This window comes from Panthera pardus, unplaced genomic scaffold, assembly GCF_024362965.1.
Source record: "Panthera pardus isolate Hobbes unplaced genomic scaffold, ASM2436296v1 HiC_scaffold_17, whole genome shotgun sequence".
Taxonomy (NCBI): Eukaryota; Metazoa; Chordata; class Mammalia; order Carnivora; family Felidae; genus Panthera; species Panthera pardus.
In genome coordinates, this window is record NW_026526732.1 from 149241813 (window position 1) to 149268704 (window position 26892).

The 26892-nt window shown below is 52.9% G+C and overlaps 4 protein-coding genes across 9 annotated transcripts; 2 read left to right on the forward strand and 2 right to left on the reverse strand.

Annotated features, from left to right (window-relative positions):
- The first annotated feature begins 817 nt into the window (after positions 1-817).
- Positions 818-8142, forward strand: AGPAT1 (1-acylglycerol-3-phosphate O-acyltransferase 1). Of its 2 annotated transcripts, XM_019438807.2 has the most exons (7): positions 818-1084; positions 4927-5135; positions 5353-5486; positions 5780-5955; positions 6092-6187; positions 6313-6385; positions 6900-8142. In XM_019438807.2, the coding sequence occupies exons 2-7, from the start codon at positions 4936-4938 to the stop codon at positions 7082-7084; spliced, it is 864 nt and encodes a 287-aa protein (XP_019294352.2). In that variant the 5' UTR covers positions 818-1084; positions 4927-4935; the 3' UTR covers positions 7085-8142. The 2 variants fall into 2 exon arrangements, with proteins under 2 accessions (XP_019294352.2, XP_019294353.2); XM_019438808.2 differs by lacking the exon at positions 818-1084 and having other exon boundaries at positions 6332-6385; positions 6900-7064.
- EGFL8 (EGF like domain multiple 8) lies at positions 8062-11639 on the reverse strand. Of its 5 annotated transcripts, none has more exons than XM_019438803.2 (9): positions 10746-11639; positions 10129-10255; positions 9795-9917; positions 9583-9692; positions 9389-9484; positions 9111-9281; positions 8958-9037; positions 8722-8875; positions 8062-8454 (listed from the first exon to the last, which is right to left on the reverse strand). In XM_019438803.2, the coding sequence occupies exons 2-9, from the start codon at positions 10227-10229 to the stop codon at positions 8369-8371; spliced, it is 921 nt and encodes a 306-aa protein (XP_019294348.1). In that variant the 5' UTR covers positions 10230-10255; positions 10746-11639; the 3' UTR covers positions 8062-8368. The 5 variants fall into 5 exon arrangements, with proteins under 5 accessions (XP_019294348.1, XP_019294350.1, XP_019294349.1 ...); XM_019438805.2 differs by having other exon boundaries at positions 10710-11639; XM_019438804.2 differs by having other exon boundaries at positions 10704-11639.
- A 129-nt stretch (positions 11640-11768) lies between these two features.
- PPT2 (palmitoyl-protein thioesterase 2) lies at positions 11769-20065 on the reverse strand. Its single transcript, XM_019438802.2, has 9 exons — positions 19200-20065; positions 18076-18269; positions 17670-17823; positions 17113-17208; positions 16917-17024; positions 16074-16157; positions 15870-15954; positions 12744-12798; positions 11769-12570 (listed from the first exon to the last, which is right to left on the reverse strand). The coding sequence occupies exons 1-9, from the start codon at positions 19207-19209 to the stop codon at positions 12427-12429; spliced, it is 930 nt and encodes a 309-aa protein (XP_019294347.1). The 5' UTR covers positions 19210-20065; the 3' UTR covers positions 11769-12426.
- A 737-nt stretch (positions 20066-20802) lies between these two features.
- PRRT1 (proline rich transmembrane protein 1) lies at positions 20803-24419 on the forward strand. Its single transcript, XM_019438879.2, has 4 exons — positions 20803-20938; positions 21840-22378; positions 23004-23189; positions 23332-24419. Exons 1-4 carry the CDS (start codon positions 20920-20922, stop codon positions 23506-23508), a joined length of 921 nt encoding a protein of 306 aa, XP_019294424.1. The 5' UTR covers positions 20803-20919; the 3' UTR covers positions 23509-24419.
- The last annotated feature ends 2473 nt before the right edge of the window (positions 24420-26892 follow it).

The window sequence follows — 26892 nt, forward strand, 5'->3', positions numbered from 1 at the left end:
TTTTTTAAAAAGCAACCCTAATGCCCAGTTTTCATTGGAAGAAAAGATGCACCCAGACTCTGTGTTGGGGAGGGAGGCTGTCTCACACCGCCTCAGTGACTAGGGAGACTGATAGGAAGGAACTAGAAAAGAAAAAGTACTGAGGTTAAATAAAGAGCATGGGAGGACAGGGGCAGGGAGAGGGCCTGAAAGTAAGTATCCCTTCTCTTTAAAGACCAGAGAGGCGTCTGGAAGAGGGAGCCGGGATGCTGGGAGCAAATGCGGGAAGGGGTGGGGAGAGCAAAGGTCAAAGAGAACCGGTAGAGAGCTGGAGGGCCAGGTGAGGTGAGATGGGGCCCTTGAGAGAAGACAGGTGAAGAACTCAGTGCTTGGCATTTAGTAGGTGCTTGAAACTACCTGGAAATGAACGGGGGACAGGAAAGAGGTTTTTGGAGAAGAGTTGGAGGGAATAAACAGCGGATAAGGGAGTTAAGGAGAAAGGAAGAAACCCAGTGAAATTTCCAGGAAGAGGAGACCTGATGAAGAAGGAATGGGCAAAGGAAGGAATACAGCACCAAGGGACACACAAGCCGTGTGTGCTGAAAGGGAATTGGAGGAAAAAAGGATGCAGCTGGAGCCAGAGAAGGCCAGAGGCGGAGGCAGAGCCCAGCGGAGCGCTCGCGGGGCGGAGCTACCGAGAGCCCACTGGTCGATGCGGCGAAAAGATGCGTGGGTCCCTGGGAGTCGATTGGCAAAACAGGCCGCCCATCACCGCCCTCTACTTCCTGGCCAGCCCCGGAAACCGGCAGGCGTTGGGGAGGGGTAGGGGGGGGATAGCGGCAACAGCAGCCCCAGCCCTCAGAGAGACAGCAGGAAGGGAGGGAGGGAGGGAGCTGGGGGGACAACCCCCCCACCATTCCTACCGCAATGGGCCCAGCCTCCCACTCTCACCTCCCCTCCATCGGCCGGGGCTAGGACACCCCCAAATCCTGTCGCCCCCTTGGCACCGACACCCCGACCGAGGCAGAGACAGCCACCCGCCACCACCGCTGCCGCAGCCTGGCTGGGGAGGGGGCCAGCCCCCCGGGCCCCCCACCCCACTGAGGTGGGGGCGGGAATGGGATGGGAGGAGGCGGGAGGAGGGTGCCGAGAGGGACTTGGAGGAGGGGATGGGGGAGAGATTGGGTCTGGGAGGCGGACTGGGGAGAGGGTTGCTGGGGAAAGGAGAGGGGCCCTGAGAGGGAGGAAGGATGGAAGAGACACGGCGGAGACCCTGCGAATTTGGGATGGGGGTGTGGACAGGGCCCTGAAGAGGGAATTCCCGACACCTTCCCCAATTCCTTTTCCTGCCCTTTGGCCCCACATGACTCTTGGGGGGTTGTGGCCGGGAGAAGGCGGTTTATTGCCCTCCTTCCCCCAGCAGAATTTGCTTCCTAGGAATGCCCTCAGACACCTCTGTTTCCATCTAGGCACAGGACCTTTCTCAGTGGCCATCCACACTGGGCTAGATCCTTACTGACACACAGATGCTTTGTGGGGGGCCATGTTTTCTACACTGAATCTGTGTGCCTTTGACACGTTTAATGGCTTATGTGCGGCTAGCTTCTCCCTATGCTATCCATGGACTGTGGAGAGATGATGTGTTATTTTCCATCAGAATTGCCCATTCTCATATCTTATGTCCATATCTCATGTCCAGTCTTGACATTGTTCAAATGTGTGAGTTTTTATATATTGCATCTATTATGTGGTTTCATGTTTCTTGCACATTTTATGCTTTTGCGTGTTTACTTTTTGCGTGTAAAGGTTATACCTTCCTTATTTTGGTTCGTATGTTATGTCCATGATCCTGTCGTATGCAAGTCTTCATGTGTGGTATCCTGTGGTTGAGTTCACTAGTGCACACTCATGATGTGATCGGATTGGCCTGTTTGCTGCATGTTTTCCCAGTCACGGTTTACACCGCACATACGCATGCTCCTTCGCATGATATGCTGATGTGACATGACCGCAGCATGTGTGCTTCTGGTTACACATTCTATTTATTTAATAATTTTATTGACAGTATATTTTGTGAGTCATATGCCCATTAACCCATATGGCACTTCACAGTGCTTATAAATCTTTCGACATTTCTGCTCCGGAGAGGGTCACTTAATGTCACGTACTAGAGAGAAAGGTAACTGGGCCTCCATGTCCCCAGAGAACCATTCCCATATGCCTTACCTTGCTGACCTTCCTGGTCTATGTCTTTTCACATACATTATCTCTTTCGTGGCTGTGTACAGTCTGTGTTCATGGAGCTCAGTGCATGCCTCAGGTCAACCCTGCTGTGCACATTATCTGTCCCTCACTCTTTTTGCACTGTTGGCATGTATTTGATGACAGCAGCATCTTTCCCTGGTGGCATGTTAATCCCCATTCTGTATGTTTCTCTTTTGTGTGAGATGGGATGTACCATCTTGATTGTTGTTCCTCCCTCAGTGTGACCATATAGTATATGTGTATATTCAGAGTAGGTTACCGTTAGGCTTTTTGTTGTGTTCATTGCTTTCTTGATGACTTTTCTTTTCATAGTTAATAGTCCTCAAGAGTGTAGCTATCTGATTCATAATTGGCTCTGTCATTAACTATGACAGGCTGTGTATACAGCCTTATAATCTGTTCAGCATGTTTATTGAGCACTATCTCCTCCTTCTGTCCTGGGTATTGGGGAAATGACAAGAGTTCCTGCCCTCAGGCTGCTTACAGACTGGGGAAGGAAACAAAAATGAGCAGTTACTTACACTGTGGTGTCAAGATCAGTGGTTCTCAAACTGCTGTGCACATCAGACTCACTTGGAGGGCTGTTCCTCACTTGGGGGAGTTAAAATACCTATTCTTGGGCCTAAGGCCCAGAATTTGATTCAGGAGATCTGGGGTGAGGTCCAAGAATATGTATTTCTACACTTTGAGAACCAGTGATCAAGATAAAAGTGTAATGAAAACTCAGGCCAGGAGGGGTTCAAGAAGACTTCCAAAGTGTGACGCTGAGCTGGGTCAGGCAAGTGAAAGACAGAAGGGCATTCCAGCCAAAGGGACCAGCCTGTTCACAGCACAGAAGCATGAAAGATCATGGTGTGTCTGAAGAACTGAAGTAAATCAATTTGGAGCAAAAAGGACTCTTGTGGGCATGTGGCCAAAGATGTAAGCAGAAGTCAACTTGTCGAAAGGGCCTTTTAGAAGACGGAGAAATGCTCAGATTTGTGTTACAGAAAAATCTCTGTGGTTGCCATGTGGATGACGAATTGGAGGAGCAGAGTTAGGAACCTGTCGCAAATAGTCCAGGGGAGAGAAATGCTGGTCCAGACTTACAAGGGCAGTGGGATAGAGCAAATCAAGCCTATAGCTTTAGAGTTGGCAGAGTCTCCTGTTTCCTCTATTGCTTCCGAACCTTCACTGGTTGGCAATGGCCTTTACCTTTGAACATAGTCCTTCCTGTCATTAGAAGACAGTGACTGTAGCCTTGCTGAAAGTGACAGGTATTTGCCTGAACACCTTTTTGTGACTTGTGACCCTGCCCCCAGCAGTAGGACAGAGTGGAGGAAGGAGGAAGAACCTAAAAGGCAGGTTCTGTGTGCCTGCACCTCTTCCTCCTCAACTCTTTCCTCTCCCAGGGCAGATGGTGTGAGTCGCTTTTACTCTCTCCCCTCTTTCTTTCATTTGGTCAGGCCTTAACATATTATATACCTGCCTGACCAGGTCGCCTCCGGTGTCGCTGGAAGGGAAAGAAGGAGGAGTAAGGGTTTGTTTGCCTGCCTGCGGAGGCAGGATTGATAGAGGCAGCAACTCCTGGTATGTCCATGGGTTTATCTGGAAACAGGAAGGGGAGGGAGGTTGGACACCTTGGTGGAGAGGGATTTTTCTAGTTATGCATTTACTTTCCTTTATCTGTTACTGGGTGTGATTGTAAGTTTGCATGTGTGTGTCAGTGGGTCAGTCTTCGTATGACTGTGTGTTTGTGTTTTTGTTAGTGACAGAGCCTTTATTCTTGCCAGTCTGCCCTTGAGAATGTCTGTGGGTGTTTTGTGCCTTTCACTGTATTTGCTGTCTGCTGTGTGTCCACCTGTGTGCATACATACTGGCCGCAGCATAACTGTGGTTAGGAACACAAGCCACTTAGGTTTCAACTAGGAAGTGCCTCTTAGGAGCCATATCACCACAGGTAAGTTCTTTAACCTCTCTGGGCCTATCTCCGAAAAATGTAAATTATGTGGTTCATATTTAAGGTTTAACATAGTCTATAGATCAACCCTAATCCAACAGATATATAATAAAAGCCACGGTGTAATTTTTAATTTTCTGGAAGATACATCAAAACGTAAAAAGTAACAAGGTGGAATTAATTTTAATAATATATTCTATTGAATTCAGTATCCAGAAAGGTTGATTTCAAAATGTAATCAATACAAAAGATTATTAATGGGATATTTTACATTCTGTTTTTCATTCAAAGTCTGAAATCTGATACATATTTTACACTTCCAGCACAATTCAGTTCAAACTAGGCCACATTTCCAGTGCTCGGTAGCCATATGTGGCTGGTGGCTACTGTATTAGACAGGTATAGACCATCCTAAGACCCTTACCAGCTACAAGTGTTTGTTATTGTTATTGTTGTCCTATTATCACACGTCTGTGAGTTGTGGGTGTTCATGTGTCATGTCTCTTGTCTTTGTGAATATTTCTGGAGGCTTCTGAGAGAGGGCTGGGTGAGCAGTCCCGAGCTCCTGTTCCCACCGCCCCCATCCTAGAGAGGCTGTCTGGGCAGGTTTTGATGGGAGCCCTGACCCCATCCTGTGTCTCTGGCCCTTGTCCTCCTAGCTCCCCAAACCGTGCCTTCTGTGCCTTGCCCGTCCCACTCCCCTCCAGGAACGAGGCCCACTGTCTCTTGCCGGTCCCCTGCAGGTGGCCAGAATGGAGTTGTGGCCGGGGGTATGGCCTGTGCTGCTGCTGCTCTTCCTGCTGCTGCTCTTCCTGCTGCCCACCCTGTGGTTCTGCAGCCCCAGTGCCAAATACTTCTTCAAGATGGCCTTCTACAATGTCTGGATCCTCTTCCTGGCGGTGCTCGCCATCCCTGTGTGTGCTGTGCGAGGACGCAACGTTGAGAACATGAAGTGAGGGCCAAGGGGTTTTGGGTGATGAGAGAACCTAAGAGTCCCAAGTGAGCAGTGGGTGGGGAGGTTGTGGGATGTGTAAGGAAGATGGAGAGAGCCCAGGGACAAGGAAGGAGAGAGAACTGCAGATGCCCAGAAAGGCAGTGGCGGGGGGTGGGTGAGGTGTGCTGATGGACATCAGTGGGTCCTGCTGGAACCCCTTGCCGTGACCCCACAGGATCTTGCGTCTGATGCTGCTCCACATCAAATACCTGTATGGGATCCGAGTGGAGGTGCGTGGGGCCCACCACTTCCCTCCCTCACAGCCCTACGTCGTGGTCTCCAACCACCAGAGCTCACTCGACCTGCTTGGTGAGACCCCTCGTAGGGCATACCTCCCCCAGTTATGCCCTTCCCCCCTCCCCAGAATCTCTTCCGCTAGGGGTCCACAACTCCCCTTCGTCTGGACATTGCTCCCTTTCCCTTTCCCTCAGTCCTTCTTACCCTCATAAGTAGGCTAATATGTACTTAATCACCCCATCCTCCTCAGGGCTTCCCGGCCCCTCTCCCCTATCTCCGTCCTTAAGAATGTGGGAGATGGCCTGTTTCCCATGACACTTTACCTCTACCCTGATCTTCACTCCCACCCCCGACCTTTGCCTTAGGGATGATGGAGGTACTGCCAGGCCGCTGTGTGCCCATTGCCAAGCGTGAGCTGCTGTGGGCTGGCTCTGCTGGACTGGCCTGCTGGCTGGCAGGAGTCATCTTCATCGACCGGAAGCGCACTGGGGATGCCATCAGTGTCATGTCTGAAGTTGCCCAGACCCTGCTCACCCAGGACGTGAGTCCCCTGTGGCAAAGGGGGGTGGCAACACTGGGGAGTAGAGCAGGGCCAGCGGCCCTCAAAGGTCCATTACAGCCTCATGACCGTTTTTGGACCCCTCTGTGTATGTCTTCTTGACCTCTGTCTTCCCCAGGTGCGGGTCTGGGTTTTTCCAGAGGGCACGAGAAACCACAATGGCTCCATGCTGCCCTTCAAACGTGGCGCCTTCCACCTTGCAGTACAGGCCCAGGTAATTACTATTTCCCCCTCTGCTACTGAGCCCCCAGCTTCCACCATTCTTTTCTTTCTTGGCAGATGTTTGTCATGGGGGCCTTGGAAGGGAACTGTGGGCTGTTTGCTTTTCCCTTTCCCCAGGTTCCCATTGTCCCCATAGTCATGTCCTCCTATCAAGACTTCTATTGCAAGAAGGAGCGTCGCTTCACTTCGGGTGAGGGCTCTGAGTAGATCTGGGGCTGGGGGTGGCTAGAAAGGCCATGGGAGAGAGAGGGTAGACATCCCCATGAGACAGGAGGATTGGTCAGTGTCCGAACTGAGATGTCCAAAGGATCATCCAGTGACCCCACATCAACTAATAAATATTTATTAAGCTCCCACCATACCCTGCTACATGGGTAACACTTGATCCCTCCAACAGGGGCCATTACTGCCCAGAGGGAAAGATAAGACCTGTGTGTGCAAAGCTGTAGTAACACTTGGCAGTGAAAGCTAATCCTAGATGATGGGGGCTGGAAGGGTGCTAAGGAGGTGTCCGGACTGGGAAGGCTTTGTGCAAGAGGGCCTTAAAACAGATAGCAGCTGGCAAGCAGAGGGGCAATTGTCCAGGGTAGGGGGAGGAGAACTGAAAGGTTGGGGAGGGAGTAGCGGGAGAGCTCAGGAACTGGGCCCTGCCTGTGAGCAAAGGCCTAGGTAGACAGCCCATGATGGTGCTCACCCCCTCCCAGGGCGATGTCAGGTACGGGTGCTGCCCCCAGTGCCCACAGAAGGGCTGACACCAGATGACGTCCCAGCTCTGGCTGACAGAGTCCGGCACTCCATGCTCACCGTTTTCCGGGAAATCTCCACTGATGGCCGGGGCGGTGGTGACTGTCTGAAGAAGCCTGGAGGGGTGGGCGACGCCCGGCTCTGAGCTCCCTTCCCATCTACCCCCAAGTTCCTCCCACACCTACCAACCCAGTGGGCCCTGAAGCAGGGCCAAGCCCACTTCCTTGTTTCTCCTCTCCCCACTGTTCTCCTCTTTGGAATCTTCAATTTCTGAAGTGAATGTGGATATAGCACCGCTCCTTGCCCCTTCCCAGTTCCCCCCATGGACTCTCTTGCCTCGGTGCAGTCTCCACTCTGACCCCCACCCACCTCCTGTGCCATCTTGTCTTTGGGACAGTTGCCTCCCCCTCATCTCCAGTGGCTCACCTACACAAGGGTGGGAGCACACCATCCTTTCCCCAGGGGACCCTCTTCTTTTGTGATCTTCTCTCCCTCTCCACCCCACATTGGCCAGTGGACTCATCCATTCTATGGAACAATACCCTACCACAAGTCCATGGATTCAGTGGACTTACCCGTTTGTGAGGACTCCTCACACTGTGGCTGGAAGCAATGCCTGGAACATTCCTGGCTTATCCTGGGAACACTCCTCAGCACCCTCACCCTCCCTCCCATGGAGCCTCCTATCAGTGGAGGCTGGACTCTTCTCACTCAGAGGTTTCATCCTGCCCATACCCAGGTGCCCAGGGGTGAGCATACTCCTAGATGCCAGTTTGGTCTCCACATTTCTGCTTCCCCCCATCCCTGTGGTACAGTTCTTCAGTGGTCCTGGCCCCAACCCAGTCCCCTGCAGCCCGGCTGTACCATTCTAACCAGACACAAGGGGAAGAGGCAGACATTAGGTGCTGCACTCACTTCTGCTCCCTGGGAAGTTGGGGAAAGGAACTGAACCCTGGCTGGAGGGGATGGGAGGGCTTTTAATTTATTTCTCTTTCTTTTGAGGCTTCCCCTCTCTGAGCCAGTTTTCATTTCCTCCCTGTGGCATTAGCCACTCCTGCCTCCCACCCCAGACCTGTGCCCACAACTGGGAAGGTGGGCTGGGAGCAAAAAGAGAGGGTGGGACCCAGTTTTGTGTGGTTTTTATTAATTATCTGGATAACAGCAAGAAACCCGAGAATAAAGATTGAGAGAGAGAGAGAGAGATCTGGGCACTTTCTGGCTGCATTTGTTAAGGCATTGAAGTGGTTCTCGCCTAGGCCACCTCCCCCAGCCAGAAGACTCAGGGGTGGGCCCAAGGCACCCATCTTTTCCCCTTCCTTCAGCTCTCGTAAGTTTCCATCACTCATTGCTCCTTAGTGGCAGATAACCTTATCTTCGCTTCCCCAGCTGGCCAATCCCAGAGGATTAGTGGGGCCAGTTTCTGTATAAATTAGGGGGCAGGGGCTCTGGAGGGGTTCCTTATTGGCCGCCGATTGAGATTGAGGCCTGGGCCCAGGCTGTTGTCCTCACAGGAGCCTGGTGAATGACAAGGAGGCAGACACATTGGCTGTGGACTTCTGGGGCTGCCAGGGCACTGGAGACACTCTCACCCAACAATAAGTGGACTGGGGACAGGGTACCAGAAGAAGGGGTGAAATATGGGTATCTGAGGAGTATGCGGAGACTGAGTGTTGGGGAAGGGTTTGGGGAAAAGAGAAAAGTGAACCAGGGAAGGGTGTCCAGGAGAGCTGGGGGCAGCTATTGGGGATGGGGATTCAAGCAGAGAAGGGCATGAGGACTTACAGGCACCTAGCCTCTCCTCCAGCAGCAGCACTTGGTCGCTGAGAGACTCGATCCTGTCGCCACGGCCCCATAGCTCTGCCACCTGTTCCGGGTGTAGCTCTTCAGGTGGCATGGGCAGCATGGCTCGGACCCAGGCCCCGGCCTGACCTGCCCACTACAAAGGAAGGGACGCTTCAGAGTGTTGGGGGTGGAGCACACCCTGCCAAGAGGGGTTGGACCCAGGCACCAACATTCACCTGCTCCAGCCGCTCCAGGCGCCCTTGAAGCTCCCAAATCTCCTGTCTCAGGGCACGCTCATCTTGTTCTGCTTCCCGAACTGGGACAAAAGAGGGCGTGACCCACTGCCCAGTTGAGTGCAGGCCCTCATTGCCACCCATGCTCCCACTCACCTGCCACACTGAGGATGTTGGCACCAGTTGGGGGCTCCGGGGCGCCCTCTGTGCAGGTGCGCCTGTCCAGACCCAGCACCAGGCCTTGAGGACAGCCACAAGTGAAGCTGCCTGCGGTATTGAGGCAACGGTGCGAGCAGAGGGCAACACCAGTCCTACATTCATCCACGTCTAGTTATGGGAGAGAAGATGGGGGCTGAAGGGTGGGGGCGAGCTGGCACCCCAAAGGTATGAGGTCCTGGTGCCACTGTATGGGGGTGCAGGGCGAGGTGACTCACCCACATGACAGTGCTTCCCACCCCAGCCTGGGGCGCACTCGCACTGCTCTGGCCTAACGCAGACGCCTCGGTTCTGACACGGCTTGGCACAAATGGCTGTGGGCACAGAAGGGTGGTTCAAAACCAGACCCACTGCCTGCCTCCCCAGCCCTGCGGGGCACCCTGACCCCAGGCCTGGGAAGACCCAGTCTCACCATCACAGGTGAGGGCCCCTGGATGCCGCTTCTTCCAGCCCTGGCAGCACACGACGTGGGTCTGCGGCACCTCCCTCCTCACCTCCCTCCACGCCACACGGTATGTGGTCCTGGAACATAGACCCGGCTCTGAACATTGGTTTATGGGTTTTGGTCTGGGTTCTTGAATTTCTTCTTGAAAGACTCCAGAGTCCAGCCTCCCTATCCCTCACCTGTAGGTGCTGCAGATGCGTCTTCCATCACACATGGTCAGGTAGGGCTTATACACTGGTTGGCTGTAGGACTCGTTGTAATGGAGGGGGACCACGAGCATCTGCTTGGAGCAGACCCCCTGGCTGCACCCATGCCAGAGAAGGTAAGACACATTCAGTGACCTGGGAGCGGTCAGGAGTCCCATTTCCCTTAAGTCTCCATTGAGGCCCTGCCCTCCCTGGAGGTGACCACCTCACCCCCATTCTAAACTTCATGGTTTTGCCACCTGTTGACGCCCCACCCCCAGCAGGTTTTCTGAAGACCTCACCCCTGGATCTGCCCCCCTGTCATCACCTCTCTTTGAGGGATCCACCCTTGGCCCCCTGGACTGACATCAGTAGCAGGAGGAAGGAGAGTCCGCCTAAGAGACTGCACGGTTCATCCCTGGACCCCATGATTCTCCTTGACTCCAAACTGCAGGCTGCAGGCAAGAAGAGGTTAATGGAGGCCATTCCTGTCTCCCATAACTTTTCCAGCTCCAGCCCCTCCAAAAGCAGTCTGCTAGTGCCCTCTAAGGGAGTTAGTACGTTCACTTGTACACATTTGCACTAGCCACCAGGATTGTCTACACCTGCGTGTACATTTAACACGACCCCTTCATCCAGCACAGCATGGTCCAAGCATGCATGCAATTGCACACCCCAACACACTCCCTCCATCTTCTCTACACACACACTCTGCCCATAACCTTCCTATCTGTAACAAACCCTCTTCTATCTTAATTTTTCTACCTTCAAAGTCTCAGATATTCACCATTACACCCCCTCACACCCTGCACACAAACCCATGCACCTGGAAACTGCACCTTAAACACATTCCTACTACCCCACATACCCACACCCTCACTCCTACCACACTCCCCAACTCACACTCACACTAAGGCTCATTCCCCGTTGACACTGTCTCCCCACCTGTCTTTCCCTCTCTCCCGGAGACTTCCAGCAGACCAGCCTCAGCAACAGCAGCTCAGACTGGTGGGCGGGTTGGGCAGGCTGGAAAGGAGAGGAGGGGCTGGGCCAGACAGAATCCTCCCATCCCTGCCCCCTCCCACAAGCCTCCTTCACAGCTCCTGCTTGATCAGCTCCATGGGTCTAAGTCCCACTACCTTCACCACCACCCCAGCAAAGGGCCCCCTAGAAGTAAATTCCAAACTCTACGAACCCCCTTATTTCTGGACTCCCCAGATCAGCAGAGGCTACCAGCTCTGTAACACCACCAGTACCCCTGGCTCTTGACACACCCCTCAACCCAACACAGACTCGGGGAGAACTGAGGAACAGGGAGAGAGAGCTGGCAGAGAAAAGCAGGGTCAGGTCATGGGAGAAGAGGCAAGATTCAATGAGGAAAGAAAGGAGGGCAAATCGTCACAAAGGGACAAGGCGGGGGGGGGGGGGGGGTGGGAAGCCCATGGCACTAAGGGGAAACTGCCCCCATTTGATGATGACATTTGTTAGGGCCTGGGGGTGGGGGGCAGAGTTGAGTCAGCCACCGCCCCCCATACCAGAGCAGACAGGGCCCTATTGTCTCCACCAAAATTCCTTCTTTTAAGGAAGAGGAGGCTCATTGTCCAGCCCCTCACCCAACTCAGGCCTACAAAGGTCGAAAAGGGGTGCAACAAATGCCCACCCTGACCCTTAGCCCCCTCGTCTAGCCTGGGGGTGGCAGACGCATTCCACCCATGAGGCTAGGGCACAAACCACTGAAGCCCTGGGCTCAGCCCCCCAGGCTTAGGCTGGAACAGGAAGAGAATTGTCCTCTGCAGGAAAGAACCCACAGAGAATCAGGAACCCACACAGAATGGGCATTTAGAGAGCGGAAACGCCAAGGGGGTCCCACCCCACACCAGGCATCCGGGCACCCAGACCTCAGGCTCTCCATCCCCACCCTCCTTGGGGAGCCAGGTCCCCCTCACCTGGAAAGGAGCCAAACCACACTGAGGAAATGGACTTTTATTTCCATAAATACAGGGTTAACACCCATTCAATGGTAGCTAAAAGGGGCTGGGGCCTCAAAGACACTAGGCTCCCAGGGGGTACCCCAACACTGAACAGAGGGACTGGGGGATCCCCAAACCTGAGATGGGCCTCACAGGCCATAGATATTCCCCAACACTGACATTTCAAGAACGGAACTGTCCCCATAGGGGAGCCTCAGAACCCCACTCTCATGGGTAGTCCTTCCTGGGAGTTGGGAGGGCTGAGAAAAAGGGAACATGGGGAGAACAGGAGCTAAAAATGTCCTGAGTGGCCTAGAAGGAGACCCCTGTAGTGGGCAGGGGCTGGGTTCTCCTATACAGCCAGAGACAGAGCAGCCACAGCAGCAGGAGCAGCCACGAGATAAAAACCTGGTTTCTCTCTTCCTGGCCTCGGGAGAGTGAGAGAGCGTGGAGCAAACCCCAAACATGAGGTTGGGGGAGACCAGGATTTGTCATCTACAGAGGAGCACAGGAAAGGAGTCCTGGGAGCCCTGGTTGGTGGGGGCAGTGTGGGAGCAATGGGGTGGTTGCAGGCACACCGGAGCTCACATCTGCTTTCCAAGGCCACCGCTTGGTCTCTGGGCTGGGAAGTTCCTGAGGGATCCCTGAGGACATCCTCAGGAGAGCCAAGGTTCAATGCAGGTCTCATAAAGGGTACGGTTGGAGTGCCAGGCCGTATGGGAGATCCCAGCCATCGGACACCTCACTATGGCTCCCCGAGCCAAGAGAGTCTTCAACCCAAAAGAATCCCGCAGATAAACCTTCAAGGTGGGCAAAGAGTCATAAAAGGAGAAACAAAGTGAGCTCCTCCTGGTGTCCCAGGTCCCCTCCCCACAGGGTGAACCCTTCAGCTCAAGGGGTCAGTGGCAGGGAGGGCTACAGACTGCGGTGGGGCTGTGCCAGAAGAAAGGGGAAGTCATCCCAGGGGGCTCACCAGTTGCTCCTCCATCTCCAAGACCGTCTCATTTGCATCATAGAAACCAAAGAAGCTACAAAGAGATTGAGGGTGGGCAGGGGAGGAGGTTATCAGGAGAGCGGGAGAAAATCAAGGTAGGCTAGGGGAGGGACCTCAGGAACTCATGGCCTATTGGGAGATAGGCAGCAAGGAAGACACCCAAAATATTCAAGTGGATATCATGTACCTCACAAGGTGACACAGAGGCTACAGCATTGCTTCTACAGAGTCCCATCAAAAATGCAAACCTGAATCTAATCATGAGGAAACAGCCAACAAACCCAAACTAAGGGACATTCTACAAAATAGTTCAAAAATATCAGTGTAATGGACGAAGACAGAGGAAATACCCCAGAAAAAAAAAAAAAAAAAAAAAAAAGAGAGAGAGACTAAAGAGACACGGACAAGTAAATGCAACACATGATCCCAGGTTAGATCTTGGACTACATTTTTTTTTCCCCCTATGAGGACAACTGGAAAATATTTGAATAAGGTCTATAGAGTATCTTATTGATGTTAACTTCCTGACTTTGATAATTATATTGTGGATATGTAAAGACAAGTCCTGTATACACAAAACAGACACTGACACACTGAAGTTTTAGGAGTAAAGAGACATCATGTCTACAACCTACTCTCAAATGGTTCACAAACACACCTATACCCCCATATACATATTTAGAGGGAAGAAAGAATGAGGACATAAACATGGCAAAATGGTAACCTTTAGAAAATCTAGGTGAAGAGTACACACAATTGTTTTGTAATACTTAAGCAACTCATTAAGTATGAAGTTATTTCAAAATAAAAAGGTCTTAAAATTTTGAAAAGTAATATTTAATTGGCATGGGCAGTGAGTGGGCACTGACCATGAACAACAAACGTTAATAGTGCTAAGTCCAAGGGACAATGGGAACAAAAAAAGACCACCCCGCTGGTTTTAGAGCACCAACAAAGCCTTCCCAGTGAGGTACTCTCCACTAGGGAAGGCTGATCCCCCAGCAAACGGAAGAGCAGGAGCAAAGGTACAGAGGTGAGGCCCAGTTGGGCACATGGGGGAGCTGGGTTGGAGGCCTGAAGGCCACATGGAGGGGCTGGATTTCATCAGGTATAGGAGAGCAGTAGGGGCACACAGACCTGGATGTGAACTCCAGCTCTGCCACACACTCCCAAATGTATGTGGTTGAGCATATTACTTATCCTCTTTGTCCTATTTAAGAATACTTCCTTTTCAGAGAGGAAGTGAAACACCCTGGTTAAGTTAGATAGCCTGACTTCACCAGTTACTAACTCTATGAATGGAGACAAGTTATTTAAGCTCCTTGCACCTAAGTTTCCTTACATGTTAAACAAGGATAATAGTAATTACCATGAACCCTGTCTCCTTATATGTCAAAGGAGGATTAAAGGAGATTTATTTGAAAAGTACTTAGAATTGTGCCTTGGGACATAAAAGGTGCTATATAACTGTGAGCTATTACAATCTTCAGAGGGTCATAGATGTAAAATGAGATAGAATAAATCCCAACCCTTGCTATTATAAGGAACATGACTCCTTCACTTAAAACCCTCCAATGCCTTTTTCATCTCACTCAGATTAAAAAATCAAGGGCCATGGTTGCCAGGAGCTGGGGGGAGGCAGGGATGGGGAGTTCTTGTTTAATGGCTATGGAGTTTCAGTTTGGGAAGAAAAAAAAAGTTCTGAATATGGATGGTGGTGATGGTTACACAAGAATGCCAATGTGCTTCATTGCCGCTGCACTGCACACTTAAAATGGTAAATTTTATGTTCTGTATATTTTAGGAAAAAACAAAAATAAAAAACAAGGGCCTTACTTTGCCCTACAAAGGGTCAATATTACTGGCTCCCTGCTACCTCTTTCATCTCCTCTCCCACCCTCTTCCCAGCTTCCTGGGCTCTAGCCACACTGGCAACCCTATTCCTCACACCAGCCCCAGGACCTCTGTAGGTGCCACTCCTTTTCCCTGAGTCGTTTTCCCCCCCCACCCCCAGATTGTTGCACAGCTCCTTCCCTCACTTCCTTAAGTTTCTACTCCCATGACAAGTCTTCCAGGACTTATCTAGCCACTATCTGACATAGGGTCCAGTCACCCTCTAATCCCTTCCCCTGCCTGTCTCATCACCACCTGACATACATATTTGCATCTATTTTTCTGTCTCCCACACTAGAAATTAAACTACGTAAGAGTGGGGACTTCTCTTTCATTTACCGCTGCATCCCAATGGCCCAGAACAGGGCCTGGGCATATATACAGTGCTCAATAAATATTTGTTGAATGACTAAAGGAGCTTAGGTGACACTTCAGATCACTCATGATGAATTGCAGCAGAGGCCCACACATAGCACAATGGAGCCATAGATTTTCCTGAGAAATCGGATGGAGGAGATAAGGCTGGAGGCTATTACAAAAGTCCAGGTATATAAAAGAGGTAGAAGGAAACGTGGCATGGAATTATACACACACATCCTACCAGTGGCGATTTCCTGGTTTTGATACTGTGCTGTAGTTACATAGGATGCAATCACTGGGGGAACCGGGGAAAAGATACCTATGTAGGACCTCTCTAAACTATCTTTGCAACTTCCTATGAATCTGTAATTATTTCAAAGTTAAAAGTTTTTACAGGGGCGCCTGGGTGGCTCAGTCGGTTAGACGTCCGACTTCGGCCCAGGTCACGATCTCACGGTCTGTGAGTTCGAGCCCCGCGTCGGGCTCTGGGCTGATGGCTCAGAGCCTGGAGCCTGCTTCTGATTCTGTGTCTCCCTCTCTCTCTGCCCCTCCCCCGTTCATGCTCTGTCTCACTCTGTCTCAAAAATAAATAAACGTTAAAAAAAAATTAAAAAAAAAAAAAAGTTTTTACAAAGCAGGGGTTTAGGGTTGGAGAGGAAGTAGAGTCTGACGGGCTAGATACAAGGCATTGAGGAATGACTACCAGGTTTTGTTGCTGAGTGACAGGATATATGGAGGATGGGAGCATTAGCTGACCAGTGGGAGGTACAGGCCAGTTTCAGGCAGGAGATTAATTGTTGGGGGCTAAGGGGTATCCTTAGCCAATCTTTGGGCCACACAGTCCCATATTACCTGGACTGCCAGGGGGTAATAACACCATCATCAGGGCCCCCAATCAGCACCAGGCGGCCCACACGAAGAAAGTTCTTCCTCCATGCTAAAGGGTGGGAAGAAAAGAGCCTGAGTCAGTCACAGGGGTCAGGCCAGGTTGGAGAGGGAAACACAGGGGGTTGGAGAAGCAGAAAACGGGACCCAGACAGGAGCCTGGAGTCTCACCAGTGGCATTGGGATGATCTCTTTCCCCATTGATCAGGGCCAGAAAGCTGCTGGCGTTGAGGTACAAGTCATCGTGGTGGGGGTCTAGGTACAAACAGCAGTTAGAAAGATAGAGAAGCAGGGAAAAGAAACAAGACCAGAGTCTGAAAAAACAACCAGGAGACTACAATAGCAGGTAACGTGAATAGTATCAACAATAATAATAATTGTAAACACGATACCAAACACCTTTGTCCAGCACTTACTATGTCAGATACTGTTCAAAGTACATTACATTTGTTAATTTATTCAATCTTCACAAGCACCTATTGGGTAGATACTAGATTATTATTTTACAGATAAGGAAAACAGCCACAGTAAGGTTAAGTAACTTGTCCACAGTCACCCGACAGGGTCAAGCTTCAAACACAAGTAGTCTGGACCCAGCATCCATGGTCTTAAAAACTACACTAGGTGTTTGCAAACTATGGACCATGGGCCAAACCCAGCCCACTGCTTACCTGTATAAATAAAGTTTTTTGGAACACAGATACATGCATTTACATATGGTGTATGGTTGCTTTCAAACTACTGTGGCAGAATTGTATTTGCGACAGAGACCATATGGCCTGCAAAACCAAAAATATGTACTATCTGGCTTGTGATCTCTGCACCAGACTATACTCTGAGGTGATAAGGTAACACACATAAAGCATTCTGAACAGCGACTGTTCACACAGTAAGTGCTCATTACATGAAGTTATCTTCATCATCACTGCTGTTGGTTATGGTACGGGTGGGAGCAGCCGGCCCTACCCTCCAGGGCACCCTCTCATGGAGTCCCGTTTGGCATCCCCTACTCACCGTGCCAGTAGTTGCAGATGGAGAATTCCTGGCCCCAGGGGCTATAGCAGATCCGATAGAGGTTAGACCTCATAGAGGTAGGGAAGAGCCACTTCAAATAGTCTGTATCTGGCAAGAGAACAGCAGTATCAAGTGGCCCCAAACCTTTGTGTCCTCAAAACTCGGGGCCCCCTTTGACCTCACGATATCCGCTCACCTCCATACTGTCCCATTTGTGGAGAGGAGAGAGAGATGAAAGAATCCACATTGTGCTCATCCATGACAGAGAGCAGCGCCCGGCACACCAGGCCCCCTGAAGGCAGAACACCACATTGGACAGGGACTCAGGGACAGCCAGGCCAACAGCCTCTCCACTAGGCACCCCCCTCCACCCACCACAATATACATAAGGAGACTGAGGCCCAGAGAAAACAGGCACACCCTGTGGCAAAAGGCTATATACATCATGTAAGTGACAGAGCCAGATTAGATTCTGGGTCTTCTGACTCTAACTGTAGGGTGTTTTTTACTTCCCCATTATCCCTTATTTCCAAGAACCATGGGTAATGGCAAAAGGGGACAGCAGTGCAGGGAGCCTCCCTCCCACTCAGGACACAGAGATAAGACCCAAGTGCTGAAGGAAGTCAGAAAAGTAGGGCTCAGGTACCAGGGCTGGAAGAATGTGGTTCAGAAAAGGGGACACTAGAATGTGTCCCTCAGATAAAGATCAAGCCTCAGAGAGGGCTTAGGAGTTGGGAGGGGGAGGGCGCCTACCCTGCGAGTAGCAGATGAGATGCACCCCTTGAGGGGCCTTTGCCATGATGGGGGCCACAGCCTCTCCGAACCCTTGCACCTGTTCCCACAAGGGTCGCAAGCTCTCTCTCCCATCGAAGAGATCGAGCACTGTCACCACAGTCCCGGGGTGTGTCTGTGGGAAGGGGGCAATGCTGCAACAGGGGATGGACTGTGGAGCCCCTCCACACCGCCCCCCTGGGCAGTGTCCACATGCCTAATTGTGCCCTGCTAGAACCAGGGATCTCATCCCCCGATCTCCCAACGCCAGCACCAGCTCCTCCAGGAACTGAGCAGGCCCAGAATGGCAACTTTCGGTTCCCCATTCTCTTTCCCCAGCCACTACAGACGCCTCCAACGCCCCACAACAGGGTGTCCCCTACCAGACCTCGTTGATATATTCCAGCAGGTGGCGGAAGCTGTACGAGCTGTCAAAGAGCCCGTGCACCACGATGACCGGCTTGTAGGGAGCGCGATGGGGCGCGGGGGCTGCGGGCAGCAGCAGCAGCGGCAGGAACGGCAACAGGAGCAGGATCCCCGCCGGGGGCAGCCGCAGCCCCCTGAGCCCCAGCATGCTCCCGCCTGAGAAGGGGGCGATGAGGGCCTGTGAGAGAGATGACAACACACCCTCCCCTCGAAGCAGACGCCTGGCATCAAGAGCCCCCTCCCCGCCGGTGCTCACACTAGGTTCAGGTCACAAAACACCCTACTTTTAACTTACTTCAAGGTTGTGGGGAAACACACACCCCTACACATTGACGCACGGACGCGCACCCGAAGCCCCGCCCCCAACTCTACGGGGACTCGGTCCCTAGGCCGAGGATCTTCTTAATGCATCATCCCAGCCATGCACGACCCTGGGTTTTGCAAGAAAGACCCCCGAGCAGCAGCGCAGGCTTCTGGAGAATGCAAGCTCCCACCTGGCCTAGGTCCGTGAGCCTGGCTCCGCCAGCTGTTTACTTCTCCCTAGACTGGAACCCGCAAGGTGGGGGGAGGGGAAGGGTGTGAAGAGAGCTCGCGCAGGGGAATGACGGATGGGAGAGGGGAGGCTGCTAGGGGTCGCGCTTCGCCGTCACGTCCGGGGCTTTCCCTGGCAACCGTGCCCGCGTCCCCTGTAACGCAGGCCCAGGACTGGAGGGGCAATGGAACATTCCACTGCACTCCGCGAGCGGGGGAGGAAAAAGACAGAGCGATCCATTTTAGACTGGTGGGGAGAGGAAGAAGCATCAAACAAATCCTGGGAATCGTGAGAAGGCCAGTTCTGGCCCTGCCAGGCACTTGCGACACCAGGGTCCGAATTCCTGGTCTCGATTCGCCCCACTTCCCAATTCGGGCGTCCGGCTCCGCTGCGGAACGTGAAGTTCCCCTGCCCCCGCGGGAGGTGGGAGGGCGCTGCGGAAAGGCAGTCCTCCGCATTTCGTCTCATGCCACCGGATCAGGGCTGAAGCCAGCCCAAGCGGACCCCTCCCCATCCCCACCCGCCCGCCGGCAGGCCCCAGGTCAGCGTCTTACAACTCTTCATTATGAAGTGGGTGTAGTGCCCTTGTCTCCAGAGACGCGAAGAGTCCTCGAGGCCCCTCGAGCTAAAAGTGCAGCCTGGCCCAGTTTCTCCTGGCCTACTCTACTCCACTCCTGGTACACGACCCACCTCCAGGGGGCGGAGGGCCCCTGGGGCAGCGCTGACTCACGCGTGCGTGGTTTGCACCAGTCTTTCAACTTGAGAGACCCCCACAATCGGCCTTTAGCCGGGAGTTCCTGTGTGCGGCTCCCGACGCAGACCTTCGAACCCCTTCCAGACTTCCGAGCTCCAGACGTCCCGCAACTCCGCCTTGATCCCTACCCGATACCTAGGTGGGCTTTTGCTTAGCATTTAAAGACGCTTCCGTTGAGAAAAGGATTTCGAAGCTTGTCTGAATCCCTCCTGTTCACAAGGTCTTTGCCGGTCTAAAGTCTCTCAATAAAACCAATCTGTGCCCCGAGTCTGTAGTGTGAGGATGGGGTGGCAATGGGGGGTCGGGGGCTCAGGCAAACGCCTTGGAAACTGGAACAACCAGCTTGGGGCCGTGACCTAAATGTCTGGAGCTCTGTAGGCTCCACTTGGACGCGAGGGCGAGGACACAGCCCGGGAGGGCGACTGCCTCGGGTGGGGGTTGGGCAGTACTAATCTGAAGGTGGAGGTAGGGGAGGGTTCCCGACTGCCTTTTCGCAAAAAGCCCAGCTCCTGTAAGTCTCGGTAGACGACCTGTTTTCACCTCCCCTCCCCATATACGTGCCCCCAAGATACAATGAACAAATAAAAGACTGCAATTACTGCTGTGCCCTGAACCTCGCACTCCTGTCACTCAGGAGGTGGCGTTGCGTCTTGGCAGAGGTGGTGGGTGGATGGGTGGGATTTTAAAAAATGGATCTGAACACTGAGGGGCCCAGGAACTCTAAGAAGCCCGATAATCAAGTGGGGAAAGAGCATATATTATCCCCCAAACTTACTCTCTGTCCTTCTCCCACCCCCACCCCCCCTAACCGCAGGTCCAACTCCCCTGGAAATACTCTAGACCCAAGCCCCCCACTTTACCTGCAATTTACCCAGACCATAACCCTGGGAACTCTTTCAGGTCATCGCAGGTCTCAACTCTGCAGTTCTCTCTCACGCAGTTATCTTTCTTAAAGCGGGGGCAGCTAAGGCCAAGCATTTGGGAGAAGGTCCTGAGAACTTGCAGGGACTCTGAGGGAAGCTGAGGAGGGGGACATCTGACTAAGGTGAACCAGATCCGGTGGGGACTGGGGTATTGAATCCACCAAGCACCTGCTCACTTCCTCCCACAGTATAATCACTGTAGCCAGTCTTGGAGGGGAAGACTCTAGAGAGTTCTCCCCCCTCCCCCCCCCCCCCCACTCCTTCCTTCCCTTAGTCCCACCCGCCTTGCCTGGTCTTGCTCGCCTCCCTGTTTCCATGACAACTCCAAGGGAGCCCAAACTGGGGGCCTGAATGCCGGGGTGAGAGGAGGAGAGACCTAGTGAGGGTACCTCGGAAACTCTCCCCTTCCCTCTCCTCGGCCCCTTTAAGCTCCCCCCCCCCCTTCCCTGCTCTCCCTCCGCCCCCCGCCGCTGTCTTCATCTCTCCATCTCTGTGCTGCCGCTGCCGCCGGCTGCGCAATCCGCACACCAAGACTCCGACGCCAGCCAGGGACCCCGACTCCTGCTGCAGACACCCTGTCCCAGCGACACCACAGGCATGTCATCGGAAAAGTCAGGTAAAAAACAACAACAAAACCTCCTGCCCTTTCCACCATCTCCAGACTCTCCCCCCAATCCTTAGCCCCAACCCCCTCCCTCACCCCTCCGTTGGGGGGGGGGGGGCAATTCTATTTCATTTCATTTCGGTCCAGCTCTCAACCCCCCCATCCCCTTCTCTTTCTGTATTCCCCTCCTTCCTCTCCTTCCAATCTCAGCCTTGTCCCCTTGCCAACAACATGGAAAGGGGACAGGTTGAAAGGGTGAAGGAAGTACAAGAGTGGCTTAGCATCAGCCAGGTGCTGCAGGGATAGCATCATTGGGAGTGACAGATGGACAGATGACACTGGCTCACATGGAGACATTCAGTGGGGAAATAATAAAAACATGATGAGATGGAGGTTGTCAGGGGAGTAGAATCCAGAAGACCCTTGTTTATCTGCCCTAAATGAGGTGCTGAGATTCCCAGAGAGGCTAGGGCACCCGTCCCCAGTGCAAGAAGACAGAGTGGAATATGTCATCCTTCATGTGTTTATACAACTGTTGAATTGAGCACATGTTAACACAGTGTTGCATGTCTACACACGTGCACACACAGGACTAGCTCAGATGGGCAAGCCCAAGGCAGCCATAGCTTGGGTGTGCAGGTGAAAGCTGTGGGCACCGTTGCTGAAGGGGGAGATGAGCAGAGGAGGGTTTCCACTTCAAAACTAGATTGAAAGAAACAAGGGGGGTGGGCAGATGGCTTAGATACAACCCCTTTCCTGCCCCTAAGACCAAGAGATGGCTTCTCACCCATCTCCTCTGTCTCTCCCATTATCTTTCTCCATCCCTGTCCCTGTATCTCCCCCTACCCCCTTATCTCTTCTCTGCCTGTCTTGCCTCTCTCCCCATACCCTCTCCTGTGCTCACTGCCCCCAGGCCTCTCAGACTCAGTGCCTCACACCTCTCCACCACCCTATAATGCCCCCCAGCCCCCGGCCGAACCCCCTGCCCCACCCCCACAGGCAGCCCCTTCCTCTCACCATCACCACCACCACCACTACCACCAGTCCGGGACCGCCACCCTCCCGCGCTTGGGGGCAGGCGGCCTGGCTTCTTCCGTGGCCACTGGTCAGCGCGGTCCCTCATCCTCCGCCACCCTGCCGCGACCGCCACACCACGCTCCACCTGGCCCGGCCGCCGGGGCGCCCCCACCCGGCTGCGCTACCTTGCCCCGCATGCCACCCGACCCTTACCTGCAGGAGACTCGCTTCGAGGGCCCACTGCCCCCGCCGCCGCCGGCCGCCGCCGCCCCACCCCCGCCGGCGCCCTCCCATACGGCCCAGGCTCCGGGCTTCGTAGTGCCCACGCACACGGGGGCGGTAGGCACGCTGCCACTGGGGGGCTATGTAGCCCCCGGCTACCCCTTACAGCTGCAGCCTTGCACTGCCTACGTGCCGGTCTACCCAGTGGGCACGGTGAGTACAGGGCAGATGGGGCTTGGGAGGAAGGGGTGGGGACACACAGGGGGCTAGTGAGACAGAAAAACAGGGCCTGGGACCAGGCGGCGTTCCTAGGACAAGGCCTAGAGAGAGGAGGGACTAGGAAAGGCTTGGGAATGGGGGTTGGGGGGTTGGAGGGTCTAGTAGTCATTTGGGGTCAGAGAAGGGGAACGGAGCCTAGAAGTCCAGAGGAGGTTTGAAAGAAGGAAACAGCCTGGAGAGAGGGGGAGAAGAAACGAAACCTGGGAACCATGGAGGAGGATAAGGGAGAGTAAACCTGGAACTGACTGAATAGGGAAGGCCAGGAAGATATTTGGAGAGAAGAAACGAGGTCTGAAGTGAGGCCAGGGCAGCCCTGGTGCGGCCATACCTTGGGAGAGGGAGTGTGGAGATCACCAAGAATATAGGGTTAATGACAGCAGTGAAGAGAGAAGCACCTAGTGGAATTTATGGGTGTCCTGGAAGGGTCGTGGATGATAAGTTTCTCTGAGAAGCAACGTGCAAGAATTGTGCTTTAAAAACCATTGTGCCAGACACAGAATGTTGGTGGGCTCAGAGACGATGGGAATGACATTCTCTCCCCCCAACCTTCTCTACACAGCCCTATACAGGCGGGACCCCGGGGGGGACGGGAGTAGCCTCCACGCTCCCCCCGCCGCCCCAGGCCCCAGGGCTGGCCCTGCTAGAGCCGAGGCGCCCGCCGCACGACTACATGCCCATCGCGGTGCTGACCACCATCTGTTGCTTCTGGCCTACGGGCATCATCGCCATCTTCAAGGCAGTGCAGGTGGAAGTGGGGGAGAGGGCGGGCATCTGGGAAGGGAGCCCTCACCCGGTTTTTCTTATTCCAAGGGAGTGCCGAATGTTCTGGGAAGCATCTCAGAGGGAGCAGCAGCTCTGATCAGCTTTCTTCCGCCCGTCTCCCGCAGGTGCGCACGGCCTTGGCCCGCGGAGACATGGTGTCTGCCGAGATCGCTTCCCGCGAGGCCCGGAACTTCTCCTTCATCTCCCTAGCGGTGGGCATCGCAGCCATGGTGCTCTGTACCATCCTCACCGTAGTCATCATCATTGCCGCTCAGCACCATGAGAACTACTGGGATCCGTAAGGACGCACCCGGCCTGGCCCCGCCCCGCGCCCCTCAACCTCCCAAGCGCGTTCTGCAGCCACGCAGCGGATCCAGTGGGTGCCCCGCACACCTGCCTCTGGGGCCACCGAATTTCGATACATCCTAAACTCTGCCTCCACGGAACCTCTCGCCTTGCGGGCACGCTCCGAATCCAGTTCCTCAGGAACCCCGAAAAAACCCACCCCCCCCCCCCCCAGGGATGCCACTTTCCGGGATCCCCGCCAAATGCCGGGCCCTCAGTCACTCCAGTACCCCGCCGCCTCTAAATGCAGCGACCCCAGCGGAGCTCCTTGGGTCTCCACTCGCCGCTGGGAGACCGGTCCCCAAAGCCCCGCCTCCTCTATAGGCTCCGCCCTGGCTCTGTCAAAACCCCGCCTCCAGGGCGGCAGGCTCCGCCTTCCTTTCCTTCCCCGCGAGGTGACTGCGTCCGGTGATTGGGTTGTGGCGCTAGGCCTCGCCCCCAGACTGACACACTCCTCCCCTTCTCCTGGCGCGGGGACCTAGCCCCGAGGTAGTTACGCCCCCACGCTCTCTCATTTTTGATGGTACAGTTTTGTCTTCTCCACCCAGGTCTCTTACTATTTTCTTGCTAATCCCAGAACCTCTACTTTTGGTAATTTTGGAATGAGATTTCGGAGGTTCCCAGTTTAGGACCTTTCACCCCGGGATGACGAACGTCCCCGTTGTCTGTAAATATTCCCTTCCACCTATTCCAATCAGTGGGCAGCCGGGCAGAAGGTAACCCAGGGTAGGACCTCCCAACGTCAGGAGGAGCCAGCCCCGTTCCCCGCTCCCCTCGCCAGTCCCTACCTTGTTCTGATTTGTGCGTGAGTGTGTGTGTGAATTTCTGAAAGAATATTAAAGAGACTAAGTGGATTTATCACCCGCAATTCCGAAGACTGCCGCCTTACAAAGACCCTCCTCCTTTGGTTCCCTCTTTTACCTCCTCTTAGCTTCCCTTCCGAGGGAAAGAAAGATAAAAGAAAACTGACAGAGACAAAAGTGGGAGGAGACAGATTCCCAAGACACCACAGAGACAGACACAACCATGGGAGGGGGGAGGGGAGACTCCTTAGGAATCCTACCAGGGAAATCTGGTATGGGGTCCATTCTTGGTGGGGATTTCTTTCCCCCAGCACACATTTTTCACCTTCTATTAGACTGGGCTTAGGGCTTTGAAGAGAGGGAATTTACAAGTAGACCCAAGTATCTATCCCAGAACTCCAGGAAATTGGGAGAAAAGGACAGACTATTCTAATAGGGTGACAGGGAAAAGATGCCAACTGCTTACAGCTGTTCCTGCCTTCAGGCTGGAGGGTGGTAAACAACTTGGACTAGAGCCCTGCATGGTATGTTGTACCTGCATGGGGAAGGCAAAGGGAGCAGAGTGCTATGGGAGGCCATCGCAGTCCACACAGGCTGCTAGAACAAAAATGCTATTGACTCGGTGACTTATAAGTAACAGAAATTTATTTCTCACAGTTCTGAAGGCTGGAAGTCTGACAGCAGGCTGCCAGTATAGTTGGGTGAGGGCCCTCTTCTGAGTTACAGACCTCTCATTGTATCCTTACATGGTGGCAGGGGCAAGGGAGCTCTATAGGGTCTTTTTTACAAAAGCACTAATCCCATTCATGAGAGTTCCACCTTCATGACCTTAAGCACCTCCCAAAGACCTCCACCTCCTAATACCATCAAATTGTGCATTAGGATTTCAACGTATGAATTTGGTGGGGAGCACAAATATTCAGACCACAGCAGAGCCCCAGAGAAAAGGTCACTAGGCTCTCAAGTCCAGCTAGGGCTAGTTGCCCACTGGTACCCTGAGGTCAACCAGGAGGCCTCTGGTGTAGGGGTGCACAAGCAGTGGACTTGGTATCCATCTGTACACCTGCAGGACAGGGTTCTATGCTGAATTTGCGCATTCATACAACATGCAGGCGCCATGCAGGATGCTGGCAAGACATCTGCCCAGACAATAGATGTGAACACCGACCTCATGGAGTTGAGAATCTGAAGGAAAACCATGCACCGAGATAGGAGACATGGGAGAAGGATGAGATGGACTATGGAAATCATGGGTTCCCCTTTGGACGTTTCAGATTTAATGTGTTTTGTTCACCAAAGATCTTGAAAAAAGAATTCACATTTGCAGCTACCACTTCCTCACCACCTACTCACTCCCCCCTCCCTTATATAAGTATTGTCAGAGATGTGTCTGTGTCTCTCTTTTTTTCATACCCACTATTTCTTAACCCTTTAAAACATATTTCCACTCCCTCCTCTACTGAAACTGCTCTCTCAAATACCAGAAGTTACCAAGAACCAAAGTTACCAGAAATTACTAGGAACCAAAATCAATGGCATTTGCACAGTATATATGCAGTGCCTTTCTGAACCCTCCCATGTTTGTCCCTTGTCCCTAGATTCTCCACTCACCTAGTTCACAGACATGTTATCTCCCCCCCACCTCTGTACATACTTCAAATCATGCCCCCCTCTTTTTTTTCCCTCCCTTCCCCTAAGTGTCTATCTCTAGATTTTACCCTTTTCAGAGACTTTCCCATCCACTCCAAATTCAGAGATCATTTCTAACTAAATGTTTTTCTGCCGTGGACCAAATGTTCGTGTTCTCCTCAAATTAATTAGATCAGTTGAAATCTAATCCTAAGCGTGATGGTGGGGCCTTTGGGAAGTGATTAGTCATGAGGACAGACCTTCATGAATAAGATTAGTGCCCTTGGGACGCCTGGGTGGCTCAGTCGGTTGAGCATCCGACTTCAGCTCAGGTCATGATTTCATGGTTCATGAGTTCAAGCCCCACATCGGGCTCTGTGCTGACAGCTTGGAGCCTGGAGCCTGCTTCAGATTGTGTCTCCCTCTCTCTCTGCCCCTCCCCCACTCACACTCTCTCTCTCTCTCAAAAATAAATGTTAAAAAAAAAAAAAAGATTAGTGCCCTTATAAAAAGAGACCCCAGAGAGCTCCCTTGTCCCTTCCACCACATGAGGACACAGTGAGAGGACAGCATTCCATGTACCAGAGGGGGCTCGCACCTTACACCAAATCTGCCACCACCTGGATGTTAAACTTCCTGGCCTCCAGAACTGTGAGAAATAACTCCTGTTGTTTATAAGCCATTCACAGTTTGTGGTATTTTGTTACAGCAGTCTGAGTTGTCAGAGACATTCTCCAACCTATATATGTATATGCAGGCATTCTTCCAGTGCCTGTGGAATACGGCCACATGGACCATACTGCTTGTCCTCTAAACTCAGCATGTTCCAAACCAAAATGATGAGATGCTACTGAAAACCTGCTTCCCTGTCTCTCTTAATGGCACCATTTCCCCCATCACCCTTATCTG

Excerpts from the sequence above, each read along its gene's own strand:
- AGPAT1 (XM_019438807.2), top strand. The coding sequence starts at position 4,936 with ATGGAGTTGTGGCCGGGGGTATGGCCTGTGCTGCTGCTGCTCTTCCTG. Across the intron at positions 5,136-5,352 it reads CGCAACGTTGAGAACATGAA|GATCTTGCGTCTGATGCTGC; the intron begins GTGAGGGCCAAG and ends GTGACCCCACAG. Across the intron at positions 6,386-6,899 it reads GGAGCGTCGCTTCACTTCGG|GGCGATGTCAGGTACGGGTG; the intron begins GTGAGGGCTCTG and ends ACCCCCTCCCAG.
- EGFL8 (XM_053905194.1), bottom strand. The coding sequence starts at position 10,286 with ATGGCCTCCATTAACCTCTTCTTGCCTGCAGCCTGCAGTTTGGAGTCA. Across the intron at positions 9,918-10,128 it reads GGTGGATCCCTCAAAGAGAG|CCAGGGGGTCTGCTCCAAGC; the intron begins GTGATGACAGGG and ends GCATGGGTGCAG. Across the intron at positions 9,282-9,388 it reads TGGGAAGCACTGTCATGTGG|ACGTGGATGAATGTAGGACT; the intron begins GTGAGTCACCTC and ends TCCCATAACTAG.
- PPT2 (XM_019438802.2), bottom strand. Across the intron at positions 17,025-17,112 it reads ACAAATGGGACAGTATGGAG|ATACAGACTATTTGAAGTGG; the intron begins GTGAGCGGATAT and ends TTCTCTTGCCAG. Across the intron at positions 12,571-12,743 it reads TGGAGATGGAGGAGCAACTG|GTTTATCTGCGGGATTCTTT; the intron begins GTGAGCCCCCTG and ends CCCACCTTGAAG.
- PRRT1 (XM_019438879.2), top strand. Across the intron at positions 22,379-23,003 it reads CGGTCTACCCAGTGGGCACG|CCCTATACAGGCGGGACCCC; the intron begins GTGAGTACAGGG and ends TTCTCTACACAG. Across the intron at positions 23,190-23,331 it reads CCATCTTCAAGGCAGTGCAG|GTGCGCACGGCCTTGGCCCG; the intron begins GTGGAAGTGGGG and ends CGTCTCCCGCAG.